Source organism: Triturus cristatus, chromosome 2_1, assembly GCF_964204655.1.
Source record: "Triturus cristatus chromosome 2_1, aTriCri1.1, whole genome shotgun sequence".
NCBI lineage: Eukaryota > Metazoa > Chordata > Amphibia > Caudata > Salamandridae > Triturus > Triturus cristatus.
In genome coordinates this window covers 1,072,380,336-1,072,404,413 of record NC_140581.1, presented here as the reverse complement: position 1 = coordinate 1,072,404,413, position 24,078 = coordinate 1,072,380,336, and the positions used below count along the sequence as shown (strand labels likewise).

The window sequence follows — 24,078 nt, the reverse complement described above, 5'->3', positions numbered from 1 at the left end:
TCCATGGCCTTTTGAATAATGGCCCATAGAGCAAAAAAGTGGTCTATTGTGGAGCGACCCTCACGAAAACCCCCTGCTCTAATGGAATTCTCTTAGTTTCAGTGGCCCAATCCTCAAGTTTAGCTAAAATAATCTTGGAAAAGATTTTTTGTGAGATATCAAGGAGGCTAATAAGCCTATAGTGTATAGGTTTCACTATGGACCCTTTCCATGAAGAAAGGTAAAGGCCAGATGCAGCAATCCAACTAAACAAGGAGGAGTAAACTGTGGCCCACCAGACACTATTCGTTTTATTTAATACTGCTGGGATGTTATCAGGGCCTGCAGCTCTCGATAACAGCATTTACTTCCTTTACTGAAAACCATGTAACTGGAAGATTTTGCCCAAAAATGTTATGAGGACCATCAGAGCCGGAGGGTCCCCTATATAGGTCTGTCAAGCAAGTGACCCACTGAGCTTCCAGAATCGTACAAATGTGCCCCTATTTTGGTCATTAAACTCATTGACCTTTGCCCAAAATTTTTGCCGATCCTTAAAAAGGATAATTTCCTGAATCTCATCCCACTTACTATGGTAGAAGGCGGATTTTTTCATCTGAACAAGAGATTTATAGTGACATTTAAGTTTAACCAGTTCCTGGGAGGCTAAGGGGTCAGGATGAAGCCTAACACTCCTAGCTCTCTGTCGCACCAATCGTTTGAACTTTTGATAGTTGGAGTTGAACCAGCCCCTAATCCCTTGGGACGGGATTCTGCCTGCACGCCCTTTCCAAATATATTTACTGAAATGCAACCCAAAACTCTATGTGCAATATTATTGCACCACACATCAACTGTATCAACATAGATAGGGTGAATATCAATCTTTTCCTCTAATTGGAGGGTGGCTAGCTGTTGGAGATGCATAGAATCTAAACATGTTGAAAGCCTACGCGGATACGACATTTCTAGAGGCAGAACCCTCTCAGGGGACACTGGCTCACACAGATCTAGAACTGCTGTAATTGCCCAGTGGTCACTACCCTCATATTTTGCCACCTCAAAGCTCCTAAAAAGGTAAAAATGCCAAAGAGACATGAATATATAATCAATAGGACCCAAAGACTGGCCCTGCGGGAAAGTTACTGCTGCTGGCGAATCATTTTTAAATCGTCCATTTAAGTAGATCAAACCATGGCTCGCCAGCCTTTGACTCAACACTTTTGCCTCCATTTTTTTTATAGTACTTGGGGGAAACAGTGCTGGGGGAATATTGTAAGAATCCAAAACTTCCTCCAGCAGCTGGTCCAACTGTGCAGGGAAAAGTCAAGCATTAACATCCATCCGGCCATTATTATCACTGCTTCCGGATATTTTTCTACCAGATGCTGGAAAGGAAGTCAAATAGTTCTAACCAGCATTTAATTTGCCTTTTGCCTTCTTTTTTATAGTACCGGGGTTAAACAGTGCTGGGTCAATATTGAAAGAATCCAAAACTTCCTCCATCAGCTGGTCCAACTGTGCAGGGAAAAGTCAAGCATTAACATTCCCGGACATTGGGGTTTAGGGTAGGGCAGGGTAGTGTAACTTACCTTAGATACTTTTACCAAGAGTATACCTTCACCACGCACGCCTTTGCTTTGTAATGGATTGTGGTGAAACATATTTGTGGTGAAAGTATGCGTTGTAATGGTAGGTCGTGGTGAAAGACAGCGCGTAGTAATACCAGTGGTGTAATGACACACGTGGTATTAGTACGAGTTGTAACGTGTCATATTCAGGTTATTCTGGGATAGGTGGTGGTGGTGGTGTTGGTGGTAGCAGTATGATGTGCAGTGAAGGGATAGTTTTGTTTTTCTCTCTGTCTCATCAGGGCTAGTTACCTATTGGCCTCCCAATGTGTAAAGTTCTACTAGTCTTCCTTAACTGGAGTCTTTGTTTTTGTAATCGTAGGACATATGTCATGCCTGCCAAGTACCACGCATCTGAAGTAAGAGTAACGCACTCTGTATAAATCACAGCAGGGTCCCAAATCAGTCACGCATATCAGGGAGTCGCCCGGGCCCTATGGCGGGAAGTCTGTGTCCCACATGCTGAATGCCAGACATTTGAGTGGACTCAGTCAAGCAGGTGAATGCACGTCTCCAGTCCCCAAGGTGCAACGTGCTGTCTCAGGTGCTGCTGTGTCACTGTGAGGAAGAGCACACTGGCAGTGTCGTTTGGGGGTGGAGTGCACCCCTATTGAGAGCGCTGCATTCTTAGCTCCTCGGCGATCCCCATGTCTGCTTTACCCTGTAGTGCAGCTGCACTTTCCTGCGGATCTCAGACTAAACATTTTGTTGCGTTATATTTTACATTGTGTCTCAATTTCCACAGCAGCCTTTTACATTTTGTTACTACTTTGCAGAATAATTTAAGTATACCAGATTATCCCATGTAACTAAGAAAGCAACGCTCTTGTCTTGGGTTTAACTAAGCAACCAGATGCATTCTGGTAGTTGTACTCCCGATGCCCAACAACAAAATCCATTAGACTAAGCTTTTACAGTACCATTCTTTGTGAAATGAAATTCTTGGCAACCAGAGTGAGTGGGTGTAGAGGCACTCGCAGGAAGTGGGGGCGTAATCTTACTTAAACTGCCTGCTTCAGTTTCTGCAGCGGTCAGCCACAGTACAGCCCCATTCCACTTCATCTTAGTTCCTACCATGTACTCCTGTCTCTCAACTCTCTGCCCTCCAATTCTGCCAGTCTCAGCCTCAGTTTGTCGGTGCAGCCAGTCTGCTGTCTTCTCAGCATTTCACTGTGGATCTCACTCAGATTCCACGCAACCTTTTCAGTACTCTCACTATCCCTGTGCTAGCCGTCGTTTCCAAGGCACAGCAAGCAAGAGTACAAGTGTTACTGCCCTGAAGGCGTCCTGCCATTGTCAGGATTTGGGCTGTAATGGTGTCAGGAGCCAAGCTGTGAAACCGCGAGCCGTCTCTGTGCTATTCTTCGGATTGTAACTTGAAAGGCTTCAGAAACACCACCTCCCATCCACACATGCACACACCAGGCTTCGCAAGAGACAGTAAGAGTTTTGGAGCCGCACTGAAGGCGGTGATCACTTTATAAGAGCAAAGACAACTTAAGACCAGACTCGCCACATGTACAGGCTCACTGTGCAGACACTGGAGTTGTGCTTTGCTGCTTCTCAGCATTGTTAATTGTATACCTCCCATGAGGAAAGCAGGAGTGTTGCAGCTGTTTTAACACACTTCAACCTCTGGACTGGGATTTAGAAAGGTAGCCATTTGATGTTGCCCTAAGTAAACCCAGAACTGTGGACTGCATCAACATCCATTGAGCAGTTCCAGAGATATCTATATTTGTCTTTACCAAGTTAGAGAGAACAACCACATTAACCTAACACCTCAGCAGCACATGTGACATTAAGCTGCATATGACTGACACTACAATAGTCTACGAGCAACTCACTAAAGGACTGCTCACTCATGAAAACTGTTCATACAAATCAGCATTTGTGCATAGTGAATGCTCATTCCAGTTGACACACGAAAATACATCAGGTATGCATAACAGAAAAATACATTTCTTGGAGCAGGGTGATTTCAACTAGCTTATTTGAATCATATTGGCCCATTGCAGGATTACATTGAAGGATTTGAAGCTATTTATGTTATATTCTTTTGCAATGCACATGTCAAAATGTCAATGTGTGATATGGGATTCATTTAATACTGTGGTAAATCTTTCTAAGTTTTAGCTAATAGGCAAATCGTGGAATAGTTTACAATTGTGTCTTTAAAACATAAAATTAACTTTACTCCTACCAGTGGAGTTCCATTGAACCTAAAGTTGAAGAAACCATTACTAAAGCAAAAGTCAGCCTAAAAGAAAGTGGCACGAATGTGCTTAGTACGGATAGCAGTGATGCTCACTTCAACCTTTCTTGTACTGAGACTGTGTTGCTGTTGTATGAAGGTGTACAGCTTTGAATAGTATGTATCCTATTTTGCCCCACAGAAAAAGATTATTTTTAACAAAATAAGCTACACCTTATCCACGCACACTCACTACAAAGCTGTACGCCACTGAATCGAGCAACTCTACCGGCAAATCTCCTTTTAGGTGCCACTGGTTAAAATCCCCTCATCTCAAATGGCCAATGCATTATAGAGTTGATGCAGTGGCCATTTTAGATAAGGGGTCTGCCCTCACAAAAAACACTGTGGTTGAAGCCTATAAACCAGTTCCGTGCAATTGTCACTTTTTGCTCTGAAGGCAACGCCGGTTGAATCTCAACATCTAAAATGGCTACTGCATTATTACATTGACGTGGTAGCAGTCTTAGATGTAGCCTTATCACAAACAAGTTGGATATTCTGTGCAAAATGCATAACTGCACAACACTGCTGTGGGCTAATGCAAAATATGAAAGATGCATTAGACAGGCAGTGACTGAAGGGGAAGACCAGAACACGCTGAAGGGGGCTGACCTAATGTCCACTACCTGTATACTTGTGTACATAAGCTCTGTTAACAGCCATGCTGTGGCCACACTACAGCACAGCTGATTGTGCATTTACTTCTAATGGATGGCCATTTGGATCATTCGTTGTTCTGTGTCATTCCAAATCCGTATTTTTGTAGCATGTAAGCACAGAAACAAAGTTTCAGTTTCAGGAGTTGGTCCCCGATACACATTATCCATGTGCTTGCTCATTTCTGGGAAAGGCAAGACAAAAGTGTTCTAGTTCCATCTCGATCAGGTGGGCTTTGTGCCAGAGAGATCAACAAGCCTAAATTTTAGATGGTTGCACTAATCCATTGAATACTCCAATAGAGCTTGGTAACTGATTGTGATCCAATCATTCAATGAAAAACATGTGTACGACTTTGTGGAGTGGCTTTTTATATGGGGGATGTTGTCCAAGGTATGGTAAGACGGAGTTTCCGCGTCTGGATAGGACCACTTTATAGAGATGCACTCTCCAAAGGGAAGGCTAGTGGAGTTCTGTCCACTATCTTTGTTTTACAGCATGGCACAATGTTTTTTTTCCTTGGTGACAAGAATGCTGGGCCATTTTGTTACTTGTTCCTTTTTCATCCAATCTAGGAGATTTAGGTAACTGGGCACATAGATTTTTAACAGCAAAGAACAATTCCTGATGGAATTAATTCCTGATAAAAATCAAAGCCCTATTACAGTTGGATTTGGATCAGTGGCAGTACTACCTCTCGGATTGATGGGTTGGGTCATACCTCACGGATTGATGGGTTGGGTCATACCTCTCGGATTGATGGGTTGGGTCAGATTATATTAAATAATCACCCTGTCCAAGATGTTCCTCCTCTGTATTGGATTGAAGTGGAGTTCTTTATTGTACCGTATCTTGAATAGTGAGATTAGTATCTGAACACTTGTACCTTCCAACTGTATGTTTCTGTTCTTATTGGAAAAGCAATAAAAATGCTTTGAGAAAATAGTGAGCTAGTTCTGTTGGAGGAGGATGAAATTATCTGTTATTAATGTTAAAACCATCTCTTCCCCTTCTTTTTCGCTTCTTCCCTCTCTTTCACAATGCAAAACACAATGGGCGGTGGATGCAGCCTGATGGTAGCCGGAACCAGGCATCAATTTAGGGCCTGCATGCCCAAGCAACACCTCCTGCCCCTCTTCTCTGGACCTCAAACAATACAGTAATCTTTCCCCAAGTCCTGGCCCCACATCCTGGTATGACTATTCTTCTTTCGATACCCCTGGATTGTCTGGTTGAGACCACATACTCCCAATGCCAAGGCAAGTGTGGTCAGGGTTACGCTTCTTTCTGAATCTTGTCTATGTTTTGTTCAGGCCAAACACTCATTTACTTTGTCTCAGCCCGCCTGACACCACTGCTTGAACTGCACATCCCGAGATATGCCCCTTCTAACTCCAAGTCCTACTCTGCGTTCCTCACTGTGCTTTTGGAATCTTACTGGGGACAAGTCTTTTGGCGACTCACCTAGGCCTATCAAATACCATGGCTCAATCAAGACTACTCAACCTGTAGACAAACTGTTGTTTGTCACTGTGTACGTTGTCATCCTTTTTTGTTTGTCTTTGTCCAATTTGTTTTGGAAATGGTTGCATCAATAGTTTCCTTTGTGTAATCCACTTTCAGGGGCAACCATATGCAGGAATTTTGCAATTTTAAATTGAGAATTAATTAGAGGAGGAAATTGCAAAATAAAATATAGTGCAGAACATTCTCATCTTCATGTCATTTCGGGGAAAGAAAACAAACTGGAATTTCTAATTTAAAAAAATATGATGATGTTTTTGCTTCAATGATGGATTAGATATCGGCATAGTGGCTCTTACCATAGGACCATGCAACAGATGAACAGGAAGTCTTACCTTTTTGAACCTTGTCGCACAGCAGGTAGACCTCCTCCCCTCCGGTAACACATCCAGCTGTTCTGTCCATTCTTACAATCTTCAGATTGGATGCATTGGGGGCTTCTATTAGGATTAAACGAAAGGAAAAAGACACAATCAGGGCATACCATATATATTAACTATATAGGGATAAACGGTGCCAGCTTGCCATCCAAATAAGCAGCATCCTCCCCCGTGTATTTGGCTCAACACCGAGACGCATAAGATATTCCTCAGCAGAGGACACCTCTACAAGAAGAAACAACCTCACTATAACAAGGGTGTTTCACTCTTCAGTATGCCTGTGTTTGTTACATCTAGTATGATATGTTCTCTTGTATCATGCACAACACATTGTTGCCATCTATGAGCTTCAGAAATGTATATTTAAAGAAATAAAGAAAGAAATACAGATGCATAGTGCTGTACACTTTCCAATTTTAAGTTTGACAGTATTCGACCATTCTTATTTTAAATTTAGGACAGGGCTTTGAAACAGAACGTTCTCCTCACTTTTGCTCCATTCATTTAGGTTCCTATCATCACAAGTCCCTGCTGCTGAGAAATGTCTTCACAAATTATGATGCTACCACATAGTTTTACAGTAGGGATGGTGCTCTCTGGGTGATGTGCTTTGTTGCAATTCTGACACGCGATGTTTAGATTTAGGCTAAAAATTTCCATTTTAGATTTGGTGGACCACAAACATTTTAACCACGTGGATATAAACCCCCCTGTATGTTTATTTGAGTACTTCAAGTCGGATTCAAGGGGGGAGGGGGGGATTTGTGAGTAATGTCTTCCTTCTTGCCAGCCTTGTAATCAAGACCCATACGTGGAGTCCTTTGGGTATAATGTGGCATGCACGCCAATCTTGGCCATAAAAAAAACTGCAGCTACTTAAAAGTAGCATCACTGGCTTCTTGCTCTGCCATCCTAATTGGAAGCACAGGTTGATGTAGGCACAACACTAATGGCGCCACACACCCTTCACTTCGTACTAATCCTCTTTTACATACACCAAGATATATTGAAGACCTCTGATATTTTTTATACCCAACCCTGATCTCATCCTTTCCACAACTTTGTTCTGGAGTTTTGTGAAAGCTCCTCGATGATGAAGGTTCAGTCTTTGCTTTCATATGCACTTGTCAGCAAAGGTAATGTACAGGGATTTGACTTTACTCTGATACCCTCTGAATCAATTCAATTTAACATGGGTGGAGGCCAATCAAGTTGTGATTACGTATTTGATTTTGAAGGTGACTGGTGACATGAGCTGGCCCAGGGTTGCTATTGCTCCAATGAGAATATATTTTCTATGTCAGAAGTGGTGAAGTAGGGTGTATTGACAAAAAAACTATTTTAGTGCATTTTAATCCCACTCTATGGGATGAGAAAACATGAACCTTTTGGAAAAGGGTGTATACTTTTTATGTAAATTTTAGAAACTCAAACTGCTTTAGGGTAGCATGCTGAGGAGAAATACAAAGGATTAAGGCTGTGAGTGGTCTAGGCCTCTTCTAACAAACCTTGAAGTAGGACATTTGATGATAATGGAGAACAGGAGAAACTGTAGCCAAAATTAGACAATGTCAACTTACTGCTGTCAAAAATGGTATCGGATATGACGGGCTCCAATCTCCTAGTGAAGCTGCCATTGCTGTCTGGGAGAAAGGCCGTGAACATGAGCCGCACCACGCTGAGGTCCATATCCTTTGTTTGCTGAATCGCTGCCTGGCGGATAAAGTCTCTTTCTTGATCTACAACAAACCAATGCACACACTGTTTACAAGACACACAAATGTACCGATCCCTTTATGTCCCAAAAGAGTAACATATTCCTATGAAGTAGCCCTTGCTACTCAAACATTATGCCTTCATACTTTCACAATATGTAGTTTCTACCTCATTTTGAAGAATAGGTCCTCAATAGATTGCCATTGAAAAAACAGAGAGTTCATTTGTAGGGAGGCTGGGCGATTTGCAAGGGTGTGGCATCGAAGTAAAGAAAAACCAAACTCAGGAAAGACTTCTCTCATAAAACAATCTTCCAGGTTGGGTAGTCATCACTAGTGAAACTATATGAGGATACACCTGTGTATACGCTGAAATGTGTAGCCATATACAGGTATAGATAAAAATATATATATTGTGTTTTTGCCTTCTGTTTAGCTCACCTTTGGCCACTGGTATGGCCTGGAATCACTGTTGGTTGTCTGGGTGTCCTCTAATACTAATTCCAGCATGTCAATTTAAATGCAGAGTCCAGTGTCTTAAACTTCCTATGGCGGCATAATTAAAGTAGTCTGTTTCATGGTCCATACATACAACTATGTGTCATGATTTGTTTAATGGGAAGTTGGTAGTTAAAAAACATAAATGAAAGATCAACCGGCCTGTTGAATAGTTTGAAGAGGAGCTGAAACCCCTGGACTGAGGGTTTATTAATGATTATATTACAAAACTGGAATGTTTAACGACAATGCAGTAGCTCAGAGCTTATAATGGCTGGTATAAGCCTTCTGCTAAAGTATTCCAACGTTTGTCATTGTATTTCTCCCTTTTTAATTTAAAACATTCTACCCTCAGGGAGAGAATGTTCTAATAGCCTTATAGCCCTCCTGCCTCAGGCTATACCTGCAGCTGAGGCCTATAACTCGAGTTCAGGGCCTTTAACAACCGGTATAGCCCATGGCAGCGGGCTATAAGGCTATATTATTAGACAATGAGGTCGGAGGACTTCATGGATTGTGTAATTTATAGGTTAGTCATACATCTTTAGCCTAGCTAGTAGGGATAGTATGGGCTTTGTTTTACTTTGTGCATAACATGACGGAACTATCATTCAAGACTAAGCAACACATGTCAAAATTTCTGGTGGCATGGGAGCAGTTCTGGCTAAACTGGGAACCAAAACCGCCCGGCCGGTCCCCCTGGGGGCGCAGAGGGGTGTGCGGCTGAGCTGTTTGCTAGGGCTGGTTTTGGCCAATTTTGTTACAGGGGGCTGATATTACCGCCCCGGTAACTAAAACGGCCCCCCAGGGGCCCAAAACAGGCCTCCCCCTGGAGGCCCACCAGGGAAACGCCTGGTGCCCGCTACGGCTAGTCCGGTCCTGGTTCTGTTTAATTTGATCAGTTCAGTGTTTTGTGCAACACGCATTGTTAGTCTGTACTGGTGAGAACCCCTTGATAGCCAACTACATTGCATATCTGAGCAACGCGGGATGTGTGTAGAGTGTTGACTAATGGAGTCTTGTGTTTTGTCAGTATGTCTAGTTGGCAAGTGGTGTTGAGAGCGACATGATAGTGAGCTATAAGCTGTGTCTGTATTGTGTTGGATATCTATGAAATGTTCTTTCTAATGTATTCTGTCGGATGTAGTTGGTCAAATCTGAAGTACAAATAGGGAGAGAACCCCTTTATTAGGTTAATTGTCATCTGTATTCCATGGTCACAATGGTAACCCAAAATTGCTAGTGAATTGATGTGGGCTCTAGTGGAGGCATAAAGGTGATAGTAAAGTGTCAGCAGATGCTGTGTGCCAGGTAGTAATCTTATTATGAAATCAACAACAGGTTTTCTAGCAAGATCTAACAATAGAACAGGAAGGGTATTTGCAGCTGGCTTCCTACTGCTGAGACTGGCAAGGGCTCAACATAAGTGTCCCTGAGTTGCTTATATTACCTACATTTACACGGTCAATGGCACAGATGTTTTAGACATATACTTGCCTTGACACATTCTTTACTGTCATTGACCAAGAAATGCAGAAGTTACATTAGTCACCTTAACTTAGCTGAAAGATGCCCGGAAGAGACCAGAATAAGAGTTGATAAAGCCAGCGGATGTAGCTTTTATGTAGAGCACTAAATCAACAGATTACATGTTAATGCACACAAATCGATAGAAAAACATGCCTTTCAACATTCAAGCACACACAGAAAAACATACTTGCATACTTCAAACCACACAGGCAGCAAGAAATGTAGAGCAACTGATAAGCTGCACCCAGCAAATACACAGACATCCATGAGCACAATCAAACATATGCAGGCACAAAGCCAGTCGTTAGCAATACATACAGTCAGACAACACACTATCAATCACAGAGACACAAAGGTACAGACAGATGAAAGAACCAATGCACAGTCCAATAGATGTAGGATTCATGTCCACTTTCTTTAGCCTCTCTCTTGTCGGAATAATTCTAAGTTGGAGAGAAAAGTGGGGCAATAACATCCATTTGCTTTGCTTGTAGAAATCATTTAGATGGGTGAACGAATACTTCAGTTTCCAAGCCCCCTTATTTTTACAAGCAAATACATCTATGATGCCTATGGCAGAGGGCAATGCTACCTAACTAATCCAGTGTCTGTTACCCAGGTCCAGCTGGACTTACTCAGTTGACTCTCCCTTGCAACTGATTGTTTATTGGCTAAAGGTGGGCAAACATATATAACAACCAAAAAGTAGTACCTCACTGATCATAAGTCACAGACAGTTGCTTAGGAAAACAGGAAATACAGTTTAGTTGTGGCCTACTACAGACATAGGGCCCGATTTAGAGTTTGGGGGAGAGGGTACTCCATCGCAACAGCAAGAGAATACCTTCTCTGCCAAACTGAAGGTCCACCTGCCATATTTAGAGTCAGGCAGAACTTCAGTATATCGACGGCGGAGACCACTCTGCCTCTGCCGCCATCATACACCTCCGATGGCCCAATAGAATTATGGCCATGTGCGCTTTGCCATTTGTCTTCGCTCTCTATTTAGAGTGGGCGGACGAATAGCAGGTTTCACTGTCCGTCACTGCCAGTAAGGGATAGAGAAAACTGAAAAATGACTCCCAGGATATGGGATAAAAAGGTTTTTTATTTTCAAAAACAAAACCCAACTTTAGAATTTCTATTTTTAAGGGAAACAAATGCTGAAAGTTTGACGTACAACTCCGTAATATAGACAGAGCCGCCTCTCAATCTTTCAATACATTTACAGGAACCACCGTGACGGCAGCTCCTGGAAATGCAAGAGATGTCCACTGGCAGGTAGACATCTCTAAATCTGGTGGGTGAAGTACCCTCACCATGGCGGGAGTAAAGTACTTTTTGTTTTGTCTACTTTAAAAAAGTAACCAAAAGTTATACTTGCAGCAGAGTTCTTTATTATGTTTCTTAAGACATTTCTTCATTTCAACATACTTTCAAAGGCAATGCATGGCCATGCATTGTCCCAGAGGTAGACCTTTATCGATGCAAGTTGAATGAAAAAAAAGAACAAGGAGATTGTGAGAAAACGTAATAATTGTTCACAACAGAAAAGCAATGTATGTGTCGGAGCGGAGGTGAAGAAAACTGAATCCATATCTGTAACTTCTGTTATATAGTAAAGAGTGAATGGAAGTGCCTTCAATAAAGTTGCAAATGTCCTGTCTTGCTTCTATTTAAATGGTGCGGTGCCACATCACAGGAGACAAAAAAATGCACTGTTGTTGGATTAGGTTCTTGGTGCAATCATAATTTTCAATGATTATGGCAGTCTTACTATAATTTGGAATTCAAGTCAAGTGTTTGAATTTGTGGACTGTGTGAGCTATATTATTGCTTTGTACTTGTCTATTAAATACAGGTATGTTAGATATTCCCATATTTCTAGCACTAAACAGCACAATATGGGACCGTAGAGGGGTGAATAAGAAACACAAATATCTAATGTCTTGGAAAGGGATCTTAATGTTTCTACAGATTTCCTGCAGGAGAGGTATAAAAAGGCATGGTAAATTATTCCTCAAATCATTTGTATAATGAAACATGATAACAGCCCTGGAAAAGTAAGGGCAACGCTTTATACATACACTGTAGTACTGAGGTTATGAAAAAAAATGACAGATAAAGAACTAGCAGAATTGTTTCAAACGCACCTGTATAAGGATACATGGGAATTTTAGTACTGTAAAGCCTGAAACAATGTATGATCCATATGTCATTCAGGAAATAAATGGCCAGCCTAGATGGGATAAAAACTGCAAGCACGTGCAACCCGCTGATAAAAATGTGCTTGCTTGGTTTACATGAGAAGCGTTAAAATGTAAATTATACCTTAGGGTTGAATTTAGACAATAGACCTGAATGCTTAAATATAAATGAGCAGTAAAAATAATGTACTATTTGTGTTTTGCCGCTACGGAAGAAATTGAATGTTTTTTGAATTTTGTAAAAAGCAGATAAAAAAAAAATACATTATTTTCTTTTTTCGGTTTTCGGGCTATCAAACTTTAGTTGACCTGTGTTTAACTTTCGCTTTGCAAAGAACTGGTGTAATCTTCCATCAGACGAGCTGCCTTGAAACTCGTGACTTGCTGGCATCAAGCAAAAGCAATTAGTCGCAACAAAATGCCTTTGGAAGGGAATATGTGTCTTCAAAATAGTTCTATAAAAAATAATTTTATTTTTACCAGGGTGACTGATAAAACCTGCAAATAGAACATAGTTGCTGTGCAGCGACCAACCTTTAATCTTGAATCACGGTACATGTTTACCACTCTCACTCTACCAATTATTAAACCAATAAATCTAAATGTCCATCTTTGTATTCATCTTAATGAGTCTTTGCCTGAAAAATGCTGCAATCAGCAATCATTAAAGCTAAACATAAAAGATGTAAACCAGGTAGAGAAGATTAGAGAGAATCTGCCATTACCCTGTACCACAAAACTGGAGAACAATGCACTGATTATTGTTGAACAAACCTGTTAATGGTCTTTCTCCGCCATTTTCAGAGGGGATATAGTCAAGGTCAGGGTGGATAAGGAGCCCCGCATTGTACCCCCTTCGGAAGGCTTCTATCATTCTTGATTCCAACGTGTCAAAGACTTTCTTTTTGGTGACATGAAGAATTCCCAAGTTGGCAAACCTGCAAAGAGAAAAACACGAGGTAAGAGTAGTTCTGAGCTTTTCAGACTGCCCATGAAATGATCCTGCTCATCACAGTTGACACTCTTCATTTCCAGCATATGCATACCGAGGAACTAACCAGAAACGTGATGGAATAGAGGTCATTTACTTCAAAGTATCTTTGGGACCAATTCACAAAATATTTCGAACTTCTAAATAATACCTAGCTGTGAAAATAGTGCACGAGATGCCCTCGAATGAAAGATCCTGAATCACAGAATCCGGGTCTACGGATATTCATGGGGGCAGATTGCATTTAGTCTCTGGGGTACTGGACTTGAGATGCACCCTGAGTGATTACAAGTGCCTGAGATTCATTCAAGGTTTCAGCCCATCACTTTTGTATTTTTATATTCTTAATAATTTCTGTCAAACACACTCTGAATGCCCCAGCGCAAAGGTTCACACAAATCACTACGGGGCACATGCATCAAGGTAGGATATTGCCTGTTCTTAATTGGGATTATTAAAGAATCACAAATGAGGACTCGCAAAAGCCTATGTATGTAGGAATCGTAGGAATTCCTACACAATCCTTAATTGCGACTCGCAACTTGCGATTCGCAATTAAGGAATGGCTCCCCATTCATTCCTATAGGAATGAATGGAAGATTGCATGCGCAATTTGCGAGTACCAATAAGTACTCGCAAATTGCGCATGCAATTTCAAGTGTGCAAGGCTGTCAAAAGGACATCCTGTTGCACCCCTAAAATTGTGATGTGCACCCATGTGCGCAACATGAAACTTTGAAAAATTCAAGTTTTTCAAGGTTTTTGCACATTAACGACCAGTTTAATTGATGGGTAATTTGCGGCACCAAATAGCAAAATCGCTATTTTAAAGTGGGTCTTGCATTGCATTTAAGGAATCGCAAATTGCGATTCCTTAAATGCAATCGCAATTTAAGAAATCGCAATAAATTGCGAATTCTTAAGTTGCGAGTGCCTTAAACCGAGATGCATTGCAAAAGCCTTTTTTGCGGACGCAAACGGCTGATTTTTGCGAATCGCACCGCTTGCGCTCGCAAAAAGGGTTGATGCATGTGCCTGTAAACTCATACTTTCCCAAAAGTAAGCCACCGAAAACAATAACAACACACGAGTTAGAATCTGGAAAACCATATGTTCGTGTGAATCTAATCATGGGTTATTCTGTGCAGCTAGCTAGAGGGTTAGGTTACATGCACAAACTGCCACTCCATATACAGCACCACACAAGCAGAAAGCAGATTGTAAAACCTCTTTTTCAAAAACCTCCAAGTAAAATAAAAACAAACTTAAATTATATGTGCATAAGCGGCGTCTGTTTATTTGTATGCAGTGAGGTGGTCTGATGTACAAGTTATTTCCCACCTCTGCCATCACTCTAATAGCTTTCGGGCTTTCATCACATCCACAATTTCATAGATGCAGACATAAAACCCTTAAGCCTAGATTTCCAGCAACAAGTTTTTGGGAAGTCTAAATGATGCTCTCCTAACAAGAACAATAAAATGGAAGTCAATAATTTGGTGAGTGGAAGTTACAGCAATCTTTGCGAATCATGGTTTATGCTCATTGTAGGAATCGCACTCTGGGCACAGGGAGTGCAGGCAGGCATTCAGGGAGAAATGTATGGGAAGAAACTGGACTTCTGATAGTTTAAGATTACTTCTGGAGCTCCAAATCCTAAAGCCTTCAAAATGTTGCAATCAGCTGTAGCCTATGATGCTGGCATCCATATCTGTGGAGCGGCAGGCATTTTACTGGACTTTCCTGGTCACAAATGCAGGAGAGTATAATAAAATGGCTTGCATTGCATTTTGTTACTCTGCTCAAATGACTAAAAGAAAACAAATCAATTTCAATTTCAAATTCAAAAGCTTTATTTCGACAGTTTGTCATAAAAGCACAACAATACAACACATATCACACAAATAAATAACACATAATACAATATAGTTACAAGATAAAAAATTATTAAATTCCATATACTGTCAAATGTCTAAAAACCTTTAAGAACAATTAAAAGAGAAGAGACAGCACGATAAGCAGATCCTGATTAAAAAGTAATCTTAGGAGAAGATAACAGCAGTATTTTTGTTTAATGTGCGAGTGCGTATAATCCAAAACCAGCCCAGAAATTTGGCAACTGCTATAGCTATGCTAGGCCTACAGTCAGACCCTAAAATTCTCAGTGCAACAACACAACTCCGAACGCCCAACAGGCTACAGATCGGCCTCAGCCATCTCCGCCGTGGGGCCACATATAGCGGACAGACAAAGAGAACATGGGGAATGGTCTCTGCCATTGTCAAACAGTAGTGGCATTTATCATCAGTTCTAGAGGCCCATTTACAGGTATAGGACTTGATAGGCAAGCTACCTATCCTGAACTGGAAATAAAGTTTTCGGTCAATGGGCCTCTCGATCAGATCCCAATAGGCCTCACACACTGGCCACGATTTAAAATCCAAAAAGCGACCTGCGAGGCTAGTTGGAATGCTGGAGTGACCTACAGATGCATAAACCATTTCCCAGTATTTCTGCTTCAATTGCACCTTTGATGGAAAGACTGCCGTCTCGGGATTGTCCCAAAGTATCTCTAAATCCAATTTAATGAGTAGGGACCTAATCTCTTTTAGCCAACCTATTCTATGGAAGCAGTCCCGCAAGATCACATCCTTAAAACCCAAAGTGTATTGCACAAGTTCTGGAATGACCCATAGACGCCTCCAGTAGAGGAGTGGCCGAAGCTTTGCTAGGTCCGCTATATTTTTTCTCCCTAAATCTTAAATGGAGCGGGATCGTAGGAGTGCTTTGGGGGACACTTGCAAGATTACGCAGCAATTTATTTTCTAATCTTGCTAGCTGTTTTATATCGTTAAATCCCCAGAGCTCAGCTCCATAAAGGGCCGAGCTCACTGCTTTAGCATTATAAATTTCTAATGCATGAGTGACTGGTTTGGTAAAAGAGGATTTAAATTTCTTGGTTAAGCACCCTATATGCTGATGTAGTTTAAGAGCTGTAAGATCCAAGTGGTGGTTCCAGCCCATGTCCTTTTGAAGAGAAATACCCAGGTACGTAAACGCACTCACCTGTTCTAGGGGCTCATTATTTAATAAAATACTGCCTCTAAAAGATTTGTGCTGATTAAAAGCCATAAACTTGGTTTTTGAGGTATTTATTTCCAGCCCTCTTAAAGTACAAAATTCTACAAATGCATTGATGGCCTTTTGGAGACCGCTCGGAGTCCTGGAGATGAGCAAAGTATCGTCCGCAAACATGAGGACAGGGACATGGTTGCCGGCCAGAAGGGGAGCATCGGTGGGGGCCGCCGAGAGATACTCAACTACCCCGTTGATGTATAAGGAGAACAGGGTATGAGCCAACACACACCCCTGTCGGACACCCCGCCCAACAGGGAAGGAGTCGGTAGCCTCCCCTTGTGCCCCCCACCTAACTTTTGCAAAATTGCCCTCATGTAAGCGGGCGAGAAGTGTTAACAGTTCCGGAGCCATCCCCAGGTCACCAAGCACACCCCACAATTTCCTCCGAGGGACCAAATCAAACGCTGATTTAAGGTCTACAAAAACAGCGTAGAGTGAGCCCTCATTCAGGAGCACGTTCCTCCAGTAAATGGTTATAAACCGAAAAATTTGGTCTGTAGTACTGGTACAGGAACGAAACCCCGCTTGGAATGGGGACAGAATGTTAGCATCGTCTACCCAGGTCTGTACTTTTCCTAGAACTAAACGACCCATAACCTTTTGTATTGAGTCGATAAGACTTATGGGCATGTAGTTACTGGGGAGGGATTTGTCTCCTTTCTTAAAAACAGGAATTATCTCAGCACCTTTCCAAGATGGAGGCACTGGAGCTCCATTAGCCACTGCATTAGCAAGAAGGGCTATATATTGACACCAAGTTGGCTTATCACTTAAAAATATGTCGGCCGGAATTCCATCCATACCTGGAGCTCTTCCCCTTGCCACGCAGTCAAGTGCTATCTCAACATCCTTAATACAAAACACTGTACCAGAATAGAATTTTTCAAGATGTGGTGGTAAAACCTCTTCACTGGTTGCTCTACTAGCGTACTGAGGTCCAAAAAATTCAACCCATTGTGCCTGGGGAACATTATTCTGGGGGGGCTCCGGACGACCACCCCTGTCCCAGTTGACAATGCTCCAAAAAGTTCTCGAATCCTTTGCTGCACAGGCACTTCTTAAGTCCTACCACCATAATTCGTCCCAGGCTTTTTTAGCTTTTTTTTTGCACATCCCTATAATGATCCCTTGCACTCCTAACCCCCGATTGGTCTCTTGATCTTAGAGCTTCACTCAGCTTCTGGCGAGCCACTCTACATGAAGTATTAAACCAGCTAGCATCATTAGTTTTCAGAGCCTGTCTCCCTGGCTTAACATCCTTTAAGAAATAAGTTTTCAAGTTATCAAATAGACTAGTATGGGCTTCTAGCACAATTTGTGGGAAATCATCACTATTGACTCTTGACATAAGGAAGTTGGTACTCTTGACTACTACAGCTTTAAGGGCTTCCAACTTTTCTGGATGTTCAACTATTTTGTTCCATTTTACATGGCGTTTATCATTTGCGATCACTAAATCCGAGATAATAGTTCCCTCAGTTTCTGTTCCCTTCCTGATAGTTACCCACAAATCAATACATAGAGGGTTGTGATCACTTTCGAGCCGCCATGTTACCTTCATGTCATCAAGTCTATGCCATATCCTAAGATCAATCGATATGTAGTCGATACGGCTAGTGAAGCGCCCATTATCAAAAGTAATTTCTCCTTTCAGATCTGATCTGGTACGCCCATTTGCAGCCCTAAGGCCTCTTTCAAGACACAGCGCCTTAAGTTGGATTGCAGCATTTGACCATCTTTTAACGGGGGGTAAGTCAAGCCTTGGAATTCCCCATCTAAGGTCTTGCTCTGATGATAGGTCCTGTACCTCGTTACCCAATGGTTCAAATGTGGTGTTGAAATCCCCTGCTACAATAGGAATAATGTGAATGGGAAGATTTTCTAATTGTGAGTCCAGAGATGTTATAGTCTCTGAGCTGAGTCCTCCCCTCTGACCCCTAGCATACACATTAAAGATGGCAAGGGTACTCTCATTAGCCCTACTGAGTTTCAACACTAGAATATCATATCAGGGGATTTTAACAATTCTATTCGCCATGGCTAGCCCGAATTGCAATTGGACCTCTAGCTACAAGAGCATCCCTTCTGAGCTTATGCCCATCTACCTCTCAGCAACATGTAGCACACATGAAACTGCTGTCTTTTAAAAATGATTATAAAATGTAACCTCTTTGTTTATTTGACACAAAAAGGCGAGAGACGCATGGTTAATTTGTTTCTATGAATTATTTAGATTTATTGTCTCGGGTTATGCATTTCTTCAGGTGGGGTATTGTCTTGGAACCCTACCTCTGCCTTTAAGGAGCCGATGTGCAGCGAGGAATCCATATTCCGAAACACTATGGGCCTCATGTAGGTAGCCAAATACCGGTCAGTAACGGCCGATTGTCGGTAAATATGCCATTACCGACCGGTAGTCAGACAAGTGAGATGTAGGAGTCCAAAAACCACTTTTCGGTAAATATGAGGCGGTAAATACCGAATCATATTTACCGAATCCTAAAATACCGATTCATATTTACCGAATACATATTTAACGAATCGGTAAACATGAAGTGGTAAATATGAAGTGGTAAAACTGAAAATGACATGTAGGAACACTCGGTAATTAAGAAATCCATGAAAATCGGTAAATAAGAGTCGGTAATTAACACGGATTGAAAGCAGGTGGTAACCATCAACAGTGCATATAAGCAATCCCAAAATGCAACAGCGTGGACAACATGGCCGCTCTGTATGTCATTGCAAGGCGCCTACGTCTACAGGCAGCAGGTCTGAGGATTTGGAGACGGGAGGAACGCATCTACAGACAGCGCATCACACTCTTCCAGCTGACTGATGCAGAGATACATGAGAGGTACAGGCTACACCCCGAAACCATCATGGACCTGATAAGGGACCTGCACCCACTCCTGGACCAGCCAATAAGAAGGGCGCACGCCATACCACCACATGTGCAGGTGCTCTGCAGCCTACATCTACTGGCATCCGGCAGTTATCAGGTGGTGATAGCTGCGGTGGGTGGTGTATCCCAGAGTTGCCTGTCCCGTTTCTTCAGGAAGTTCCTGGATGCCATGATGCAGAGAATGCACCACTACATCAGCTTCCCAAACACACAGGCTGCACTGCAGAAAACCAAAACAGACTTTTATCACATGGCACAGTTCCCCCATGTCATTGGCTGTATTGATGGCACACACATCCCAATCTGCCCACCATCTGACACTGAGCACATCTACAGGAACAGAAAGTCCACCCACTCCATCAATGTGCAGGTGATCTGTGATGCAGGGAACATCATCACTGATATTGTTGCGAAGTTTCCTGTGAGCACCCACGACTCTTACATCTTCCAGAACAGTGGGATCTACACACGACTGAGTGCCGGTGAATTTGGAGAGGGATACCTGCTAGGTAAGTAACAGTGACGCCCCTTGAAACCTGCAAATCATAGTGTATAGAGGCATGTGACTGATGTTTCCCTTCCTCTCACCTAGGCGACAGTGCATATGCCTGCCGGTCATTCATCCTCACTCCCTTCCCACACCCATCAACCCAGAGTGAGAGACGATACAACGTGGCACATAAAACAACACGCAATGTGGTGGAGCGCACGTTTGGACTACTGAAGAGCAGGTTCCGCTGCCTCCACAAGAGCGGAGGCGCACGCCAGTACACACCCATCCACTGCTGCAAGATCATTGCCACTTGTGCAATGCTGCACAACCTTGCCACGAAAAAAGGTACAGATGTGGAACTAACATATTTTGAGGACAACGAGGATGAGTCAGGCCAGCCAGAGTGCAACGCAGCTAGAGTGCCAACTGCAATAGATGGGAGAGAGAGACGGGCAGAGATCACATGCAACTATTTCTGAGTAAGTAAGGGGACACAGCCAGTTGTGATAAGTCATGACGTAGTTTTAATGCGGCACCACGCCATGAACACAGGAACAAGCCAATCTGGCAATATAACATATATACAAGGAGTGAGTCCAGGGTTACGTCACCCATTGGGAAGTGGCTAAGCAGGGCTGCATCAATGTTTGCGCATACGCGCTGCAGTGGTGGATGGCACGGCTTGTGCATCCTCACTAGAGCCAACCCCAAGCCGCCTGCTGCTCCTGCGTCCTTCTGGAACAGGGGGTGTGATGCTGCTCCTGCTGCTGGTGTCGATGCTCCCCGCAGCATCCCCTGCAGCAGTTGTCGACGGCTGACTAGTTAATAGCACCCCTAGTGCACTTGTCACCTGCACCATCCCCCGAGACAGGTCGCTGCAGCAGTGTGTCAGGCCCTCCTGCATCGACACAGAGCGCCGGCAGAGTAGAGAAGTGGCAGTTGCCAAACGGTTGAGTGCCCTGGTGGTAGTGTCCCTCCTCTGCCGTTCCCGGCGCCGTGCTTCTATGTCAGCATCTAATTTGCTGCACAATTGCTGGATTGACTGGGACATGTCCCGAATGCCCGCTGCCATAGCGCTGATGTTATTGTCCATGTTGACTAATGTAGTTTTCATGACCCGCATGTGCCTCTGGACTGACATGACTGCCTTTGTTTGCAGGCGCTGTTGTTTCAACATTTGGCCCTCGAGCCCCGAGAAGACACCATGGCTGTCAATGGGTGCTGGTGGACTCTGGACACGCGACCTGCGGCGCCCTCTTGCTCCCGTCTGTGCTGCCTGTGAGGTGTAGGGCACAGTGGTATGGCTCCCTTCCTGGGGCCTGGTGAGTTCTTCAGGGCCCATGCTGTCGTCAGACGAGGTGTCTAAGGCTCGTAGCCTGGCTGCTGGACGCCTCCTCATTCTCACACCTGCAAGCGGAGATGTGGCCGGTGACTCAAACATGAGTGGCGATGCTGGCTCTGGGTGAGGTGATGCTGGCTCTGGGTGAGGTGATGCTGCCTCTGGGTGAGGCGAGGCTGCCTGTGTTGGTGGTGCGGCTGCCAGTGGCCCTGCTCCCTGGGCTGAACTTGTGCTGGCCAGAGGTGATATTTGTGGCCGGTGTGCCCTCTCTCCTGCAGCATGCCCTGTCCTGCATGATGTCACATCTGTGGACAGAAATACAACATTGGCTCAGTGTCCCCGAAGGGCTGCATTGCAAGCGTCACAATAAATCATTTCACATTCCAATTTGTCCTCTGCCTCCTTGTGCCTCATGTGTGTGACATGCCTTGTTGCCCTGTGCCATTTACTTCATGGTTGGTGTTTCCCTGACTACATCACCCAGAATGCATTGCCTGTCTGCACTGACACATGTGGACTGGAGTGGGATTCTCGTTTCACAATGGGGGATGTGGGATAGGGGTAGGGGGGGCTACATTGCTGTGCTTTCGTCTTACCTTGTTGTGTGGCGGCTCTGGCAGAGCTGTCAGCATCCCCAAGACCCACGACGCTCTCATGCTCGATTGTGGCCCCCACCAGCTCCTCAAGTTCGGTGAGGGCAGGTGCCCTGTTGGTTCCACCTCCAGTCTGGCTGGCCTCCTTCTGGATGTCGCCCATCTTCCTCTTGGTTACAATCCTCAGGTCATACCAGCGCTTTTTAAGGACCTCTATGTCCCTGTGGGTCACTCCCACAGCATTCACCTGCGCCTGGATGGCCAGCCAAATGTTGCGCTTTTCAGCCTCAGGCACTTGCAGGGATTGCCTTCCAAACAGCTTCTGGTGCTGCTTCACCACCTCCTCCACCAGCACCTGGAGTTCCTTGGGGCTGAATTTCAGCTTCCTCCTCCTTTCCCCTCCATCTCTCTGTGTCCTCTGGCTGGACATGATGTTCTTGTTCCGCTCGCACAGGCACTGGCTCCCTGCCTCTCCTCTGCACTCCAAGCCTCTCCAGGGTCGGCTGATTATGTACACCTGCCTGGGTGTGGCCACTTCCTGGTTGGGTGGGGTGTGGTTGCACAGGATTAGCTATTTCATCAAGTCATGTGATTTCATTTACCGATTCCGCATACACCGAATCGGTATTTACCGATTCGGTAAATACCACCTCGGTATTTACCGATTCGGTGATTTCCGATTCATGATTACCGAATGTTACCGATTCGGTAACTGTTACTGAATTTTTACCTACATGTAACTTACCGATTCTTAAATACCGATTCGGTACGGCTCGGTATTTAAGAAACGGTAATATTTATTTACCTACATGAGGCCCTATGTATTGAGTGCTAAATTGAGACAAAATCACTTTGTGTGACCACGAGGCTAACGACCATATTTCTGTAGAATTTTTTTTATTTTGCAGGTTTCAAAGGGGTTACTTTGTGCATATTCAGATTGTAAATAATGCGGTATTCAAAGTTCTGATTTCTAAAAAATTACGAAGTAATGTATAATCTTATGAAGTACTGTAAATTGAAATACATGTTTAAATCAGCAGGAAAACCCCTGGAGTAAACCAAGGATTGCCATACAACATTAGGCACCATCTCTTCAGGGCATTAAGCGCGTACAACATAATTCTATTCTGTGTAATACAGTCTAGTCCAGAGCTTTCCAAAGTATGTGTCGCGACACGTTACTGTGTCGCCTGACCTTCGTGGGTGTGTCGCGCAACAGGAGCCTTGGCCCTCGCAGTGAGGGCTTGAAGGCAGGGGCGCAACGGAATTGAGCTCAAAGAGCTGTCTGTGTGTGCGCGCGCCCAGGCTGAGACAGCTTCCCACACACACAGACAGCTTTGAGATTATCGCAGCCGCACCCGGGTACTTCACAGGTCTTTACAAGACCATTAACGAGGCTTTGTTTTTTTTTTTCACCCCTCCATCTCCACATGGCGAAAGGGACAAATCCTTTGTTTGTCACCGGTAACCTTTGCCGACTGTCCTGCTGCGTGGATATTTCCTTTTCTATGCAGTGCAGGAGAAAAGAAGTTTGTTTATTCCTGTCACCTTTCCCGACCCCTGCAGCAGTTTATCACACCAGGCTGTGACACAGTTTGACTAATAAAGTAGGTAGGAGAATTTGTCACTATTTGTTTTTCGATTTAAAATGTGCACAGGACCAGCAGGACACATACTTTGTGCGTGCTTCATTTAAACAATTTTTTTATCATTATCATGACCGATGCAGGATAAAATAAGACAACACAACATGCCCAGATAACGCTGGTGATTAATGATCCTGCTGGAGGGCAATCGTTTGTCTGTCCGTAGTTTTTAAATGCAGATCAACTGTATTTTATGTGGAAGCTCAGTGGGTTACTGCCTTTGTCACAGAGATCCTTGTGCTACTTGCAGTTCAGAAGTTACAATCCTAACATAGGACAGTGACCAATGAACTGTCACCAAAGAGCTGCATACAAACATGAATGGTGTAGTTAGAACTTCGCTTATTTTTGTTTTGTGATATAGTTAGAACTTCCTCAGTCTTTCATTATTCTAATGTTGCTGAAATGAGTATGTTTGGGCAGATATACATTTTTATCAGTAAAGCTGACCCCCATGTAATACTCTTTAAATCCTAAAGTTGTTTCCCCACACCAAACCCTCTTAAAATATATTGCCCACCAGCATGTATGACGTGATTCATACACCTTGTCATCCTCATTGGCTTATGTGACATTCCCTGTAGACTGATTT

At 43.4% G+C, this 24,078-nt stretch overlaps 1 protein-coding gene across 4 annotated transcripts in view; it reads right to left on the bottom strand.

Moving 5' to 3' along the window:
* NFKB1 (nuclear factor kappa B subunit 1) overlaps positions 1 to 24,078 on the bottom strand; it is a 272,410-nt gene that overhangs the window by 100,641 nt on the left and 147,691 nt on the right. For all 4 annotated transcript variants that reach the window (XM_085636087.1, XM_085636099.1, XM_085636094.1 and 1 more), the window contains 3 exons: positions 13,153 to 13,316; positions 8,009 to 8,167; positions 6,384 to 6,488 (listed from right to left, as the gene is read on the bottom strand). In XM_085636087.1, coding sequence (XP_085492213.1) covers positions 6,384 to 6,488; positions 8,009 to 8,167; positions 13,153 to 13,316 — 428 coding nt within the window. The remainder of the gene's footprint in view (positions 1 to 6,383; positions 6,489 to 8,008; positions 8,168 to 13,152; positions 13,317 to 24,078) is intronic.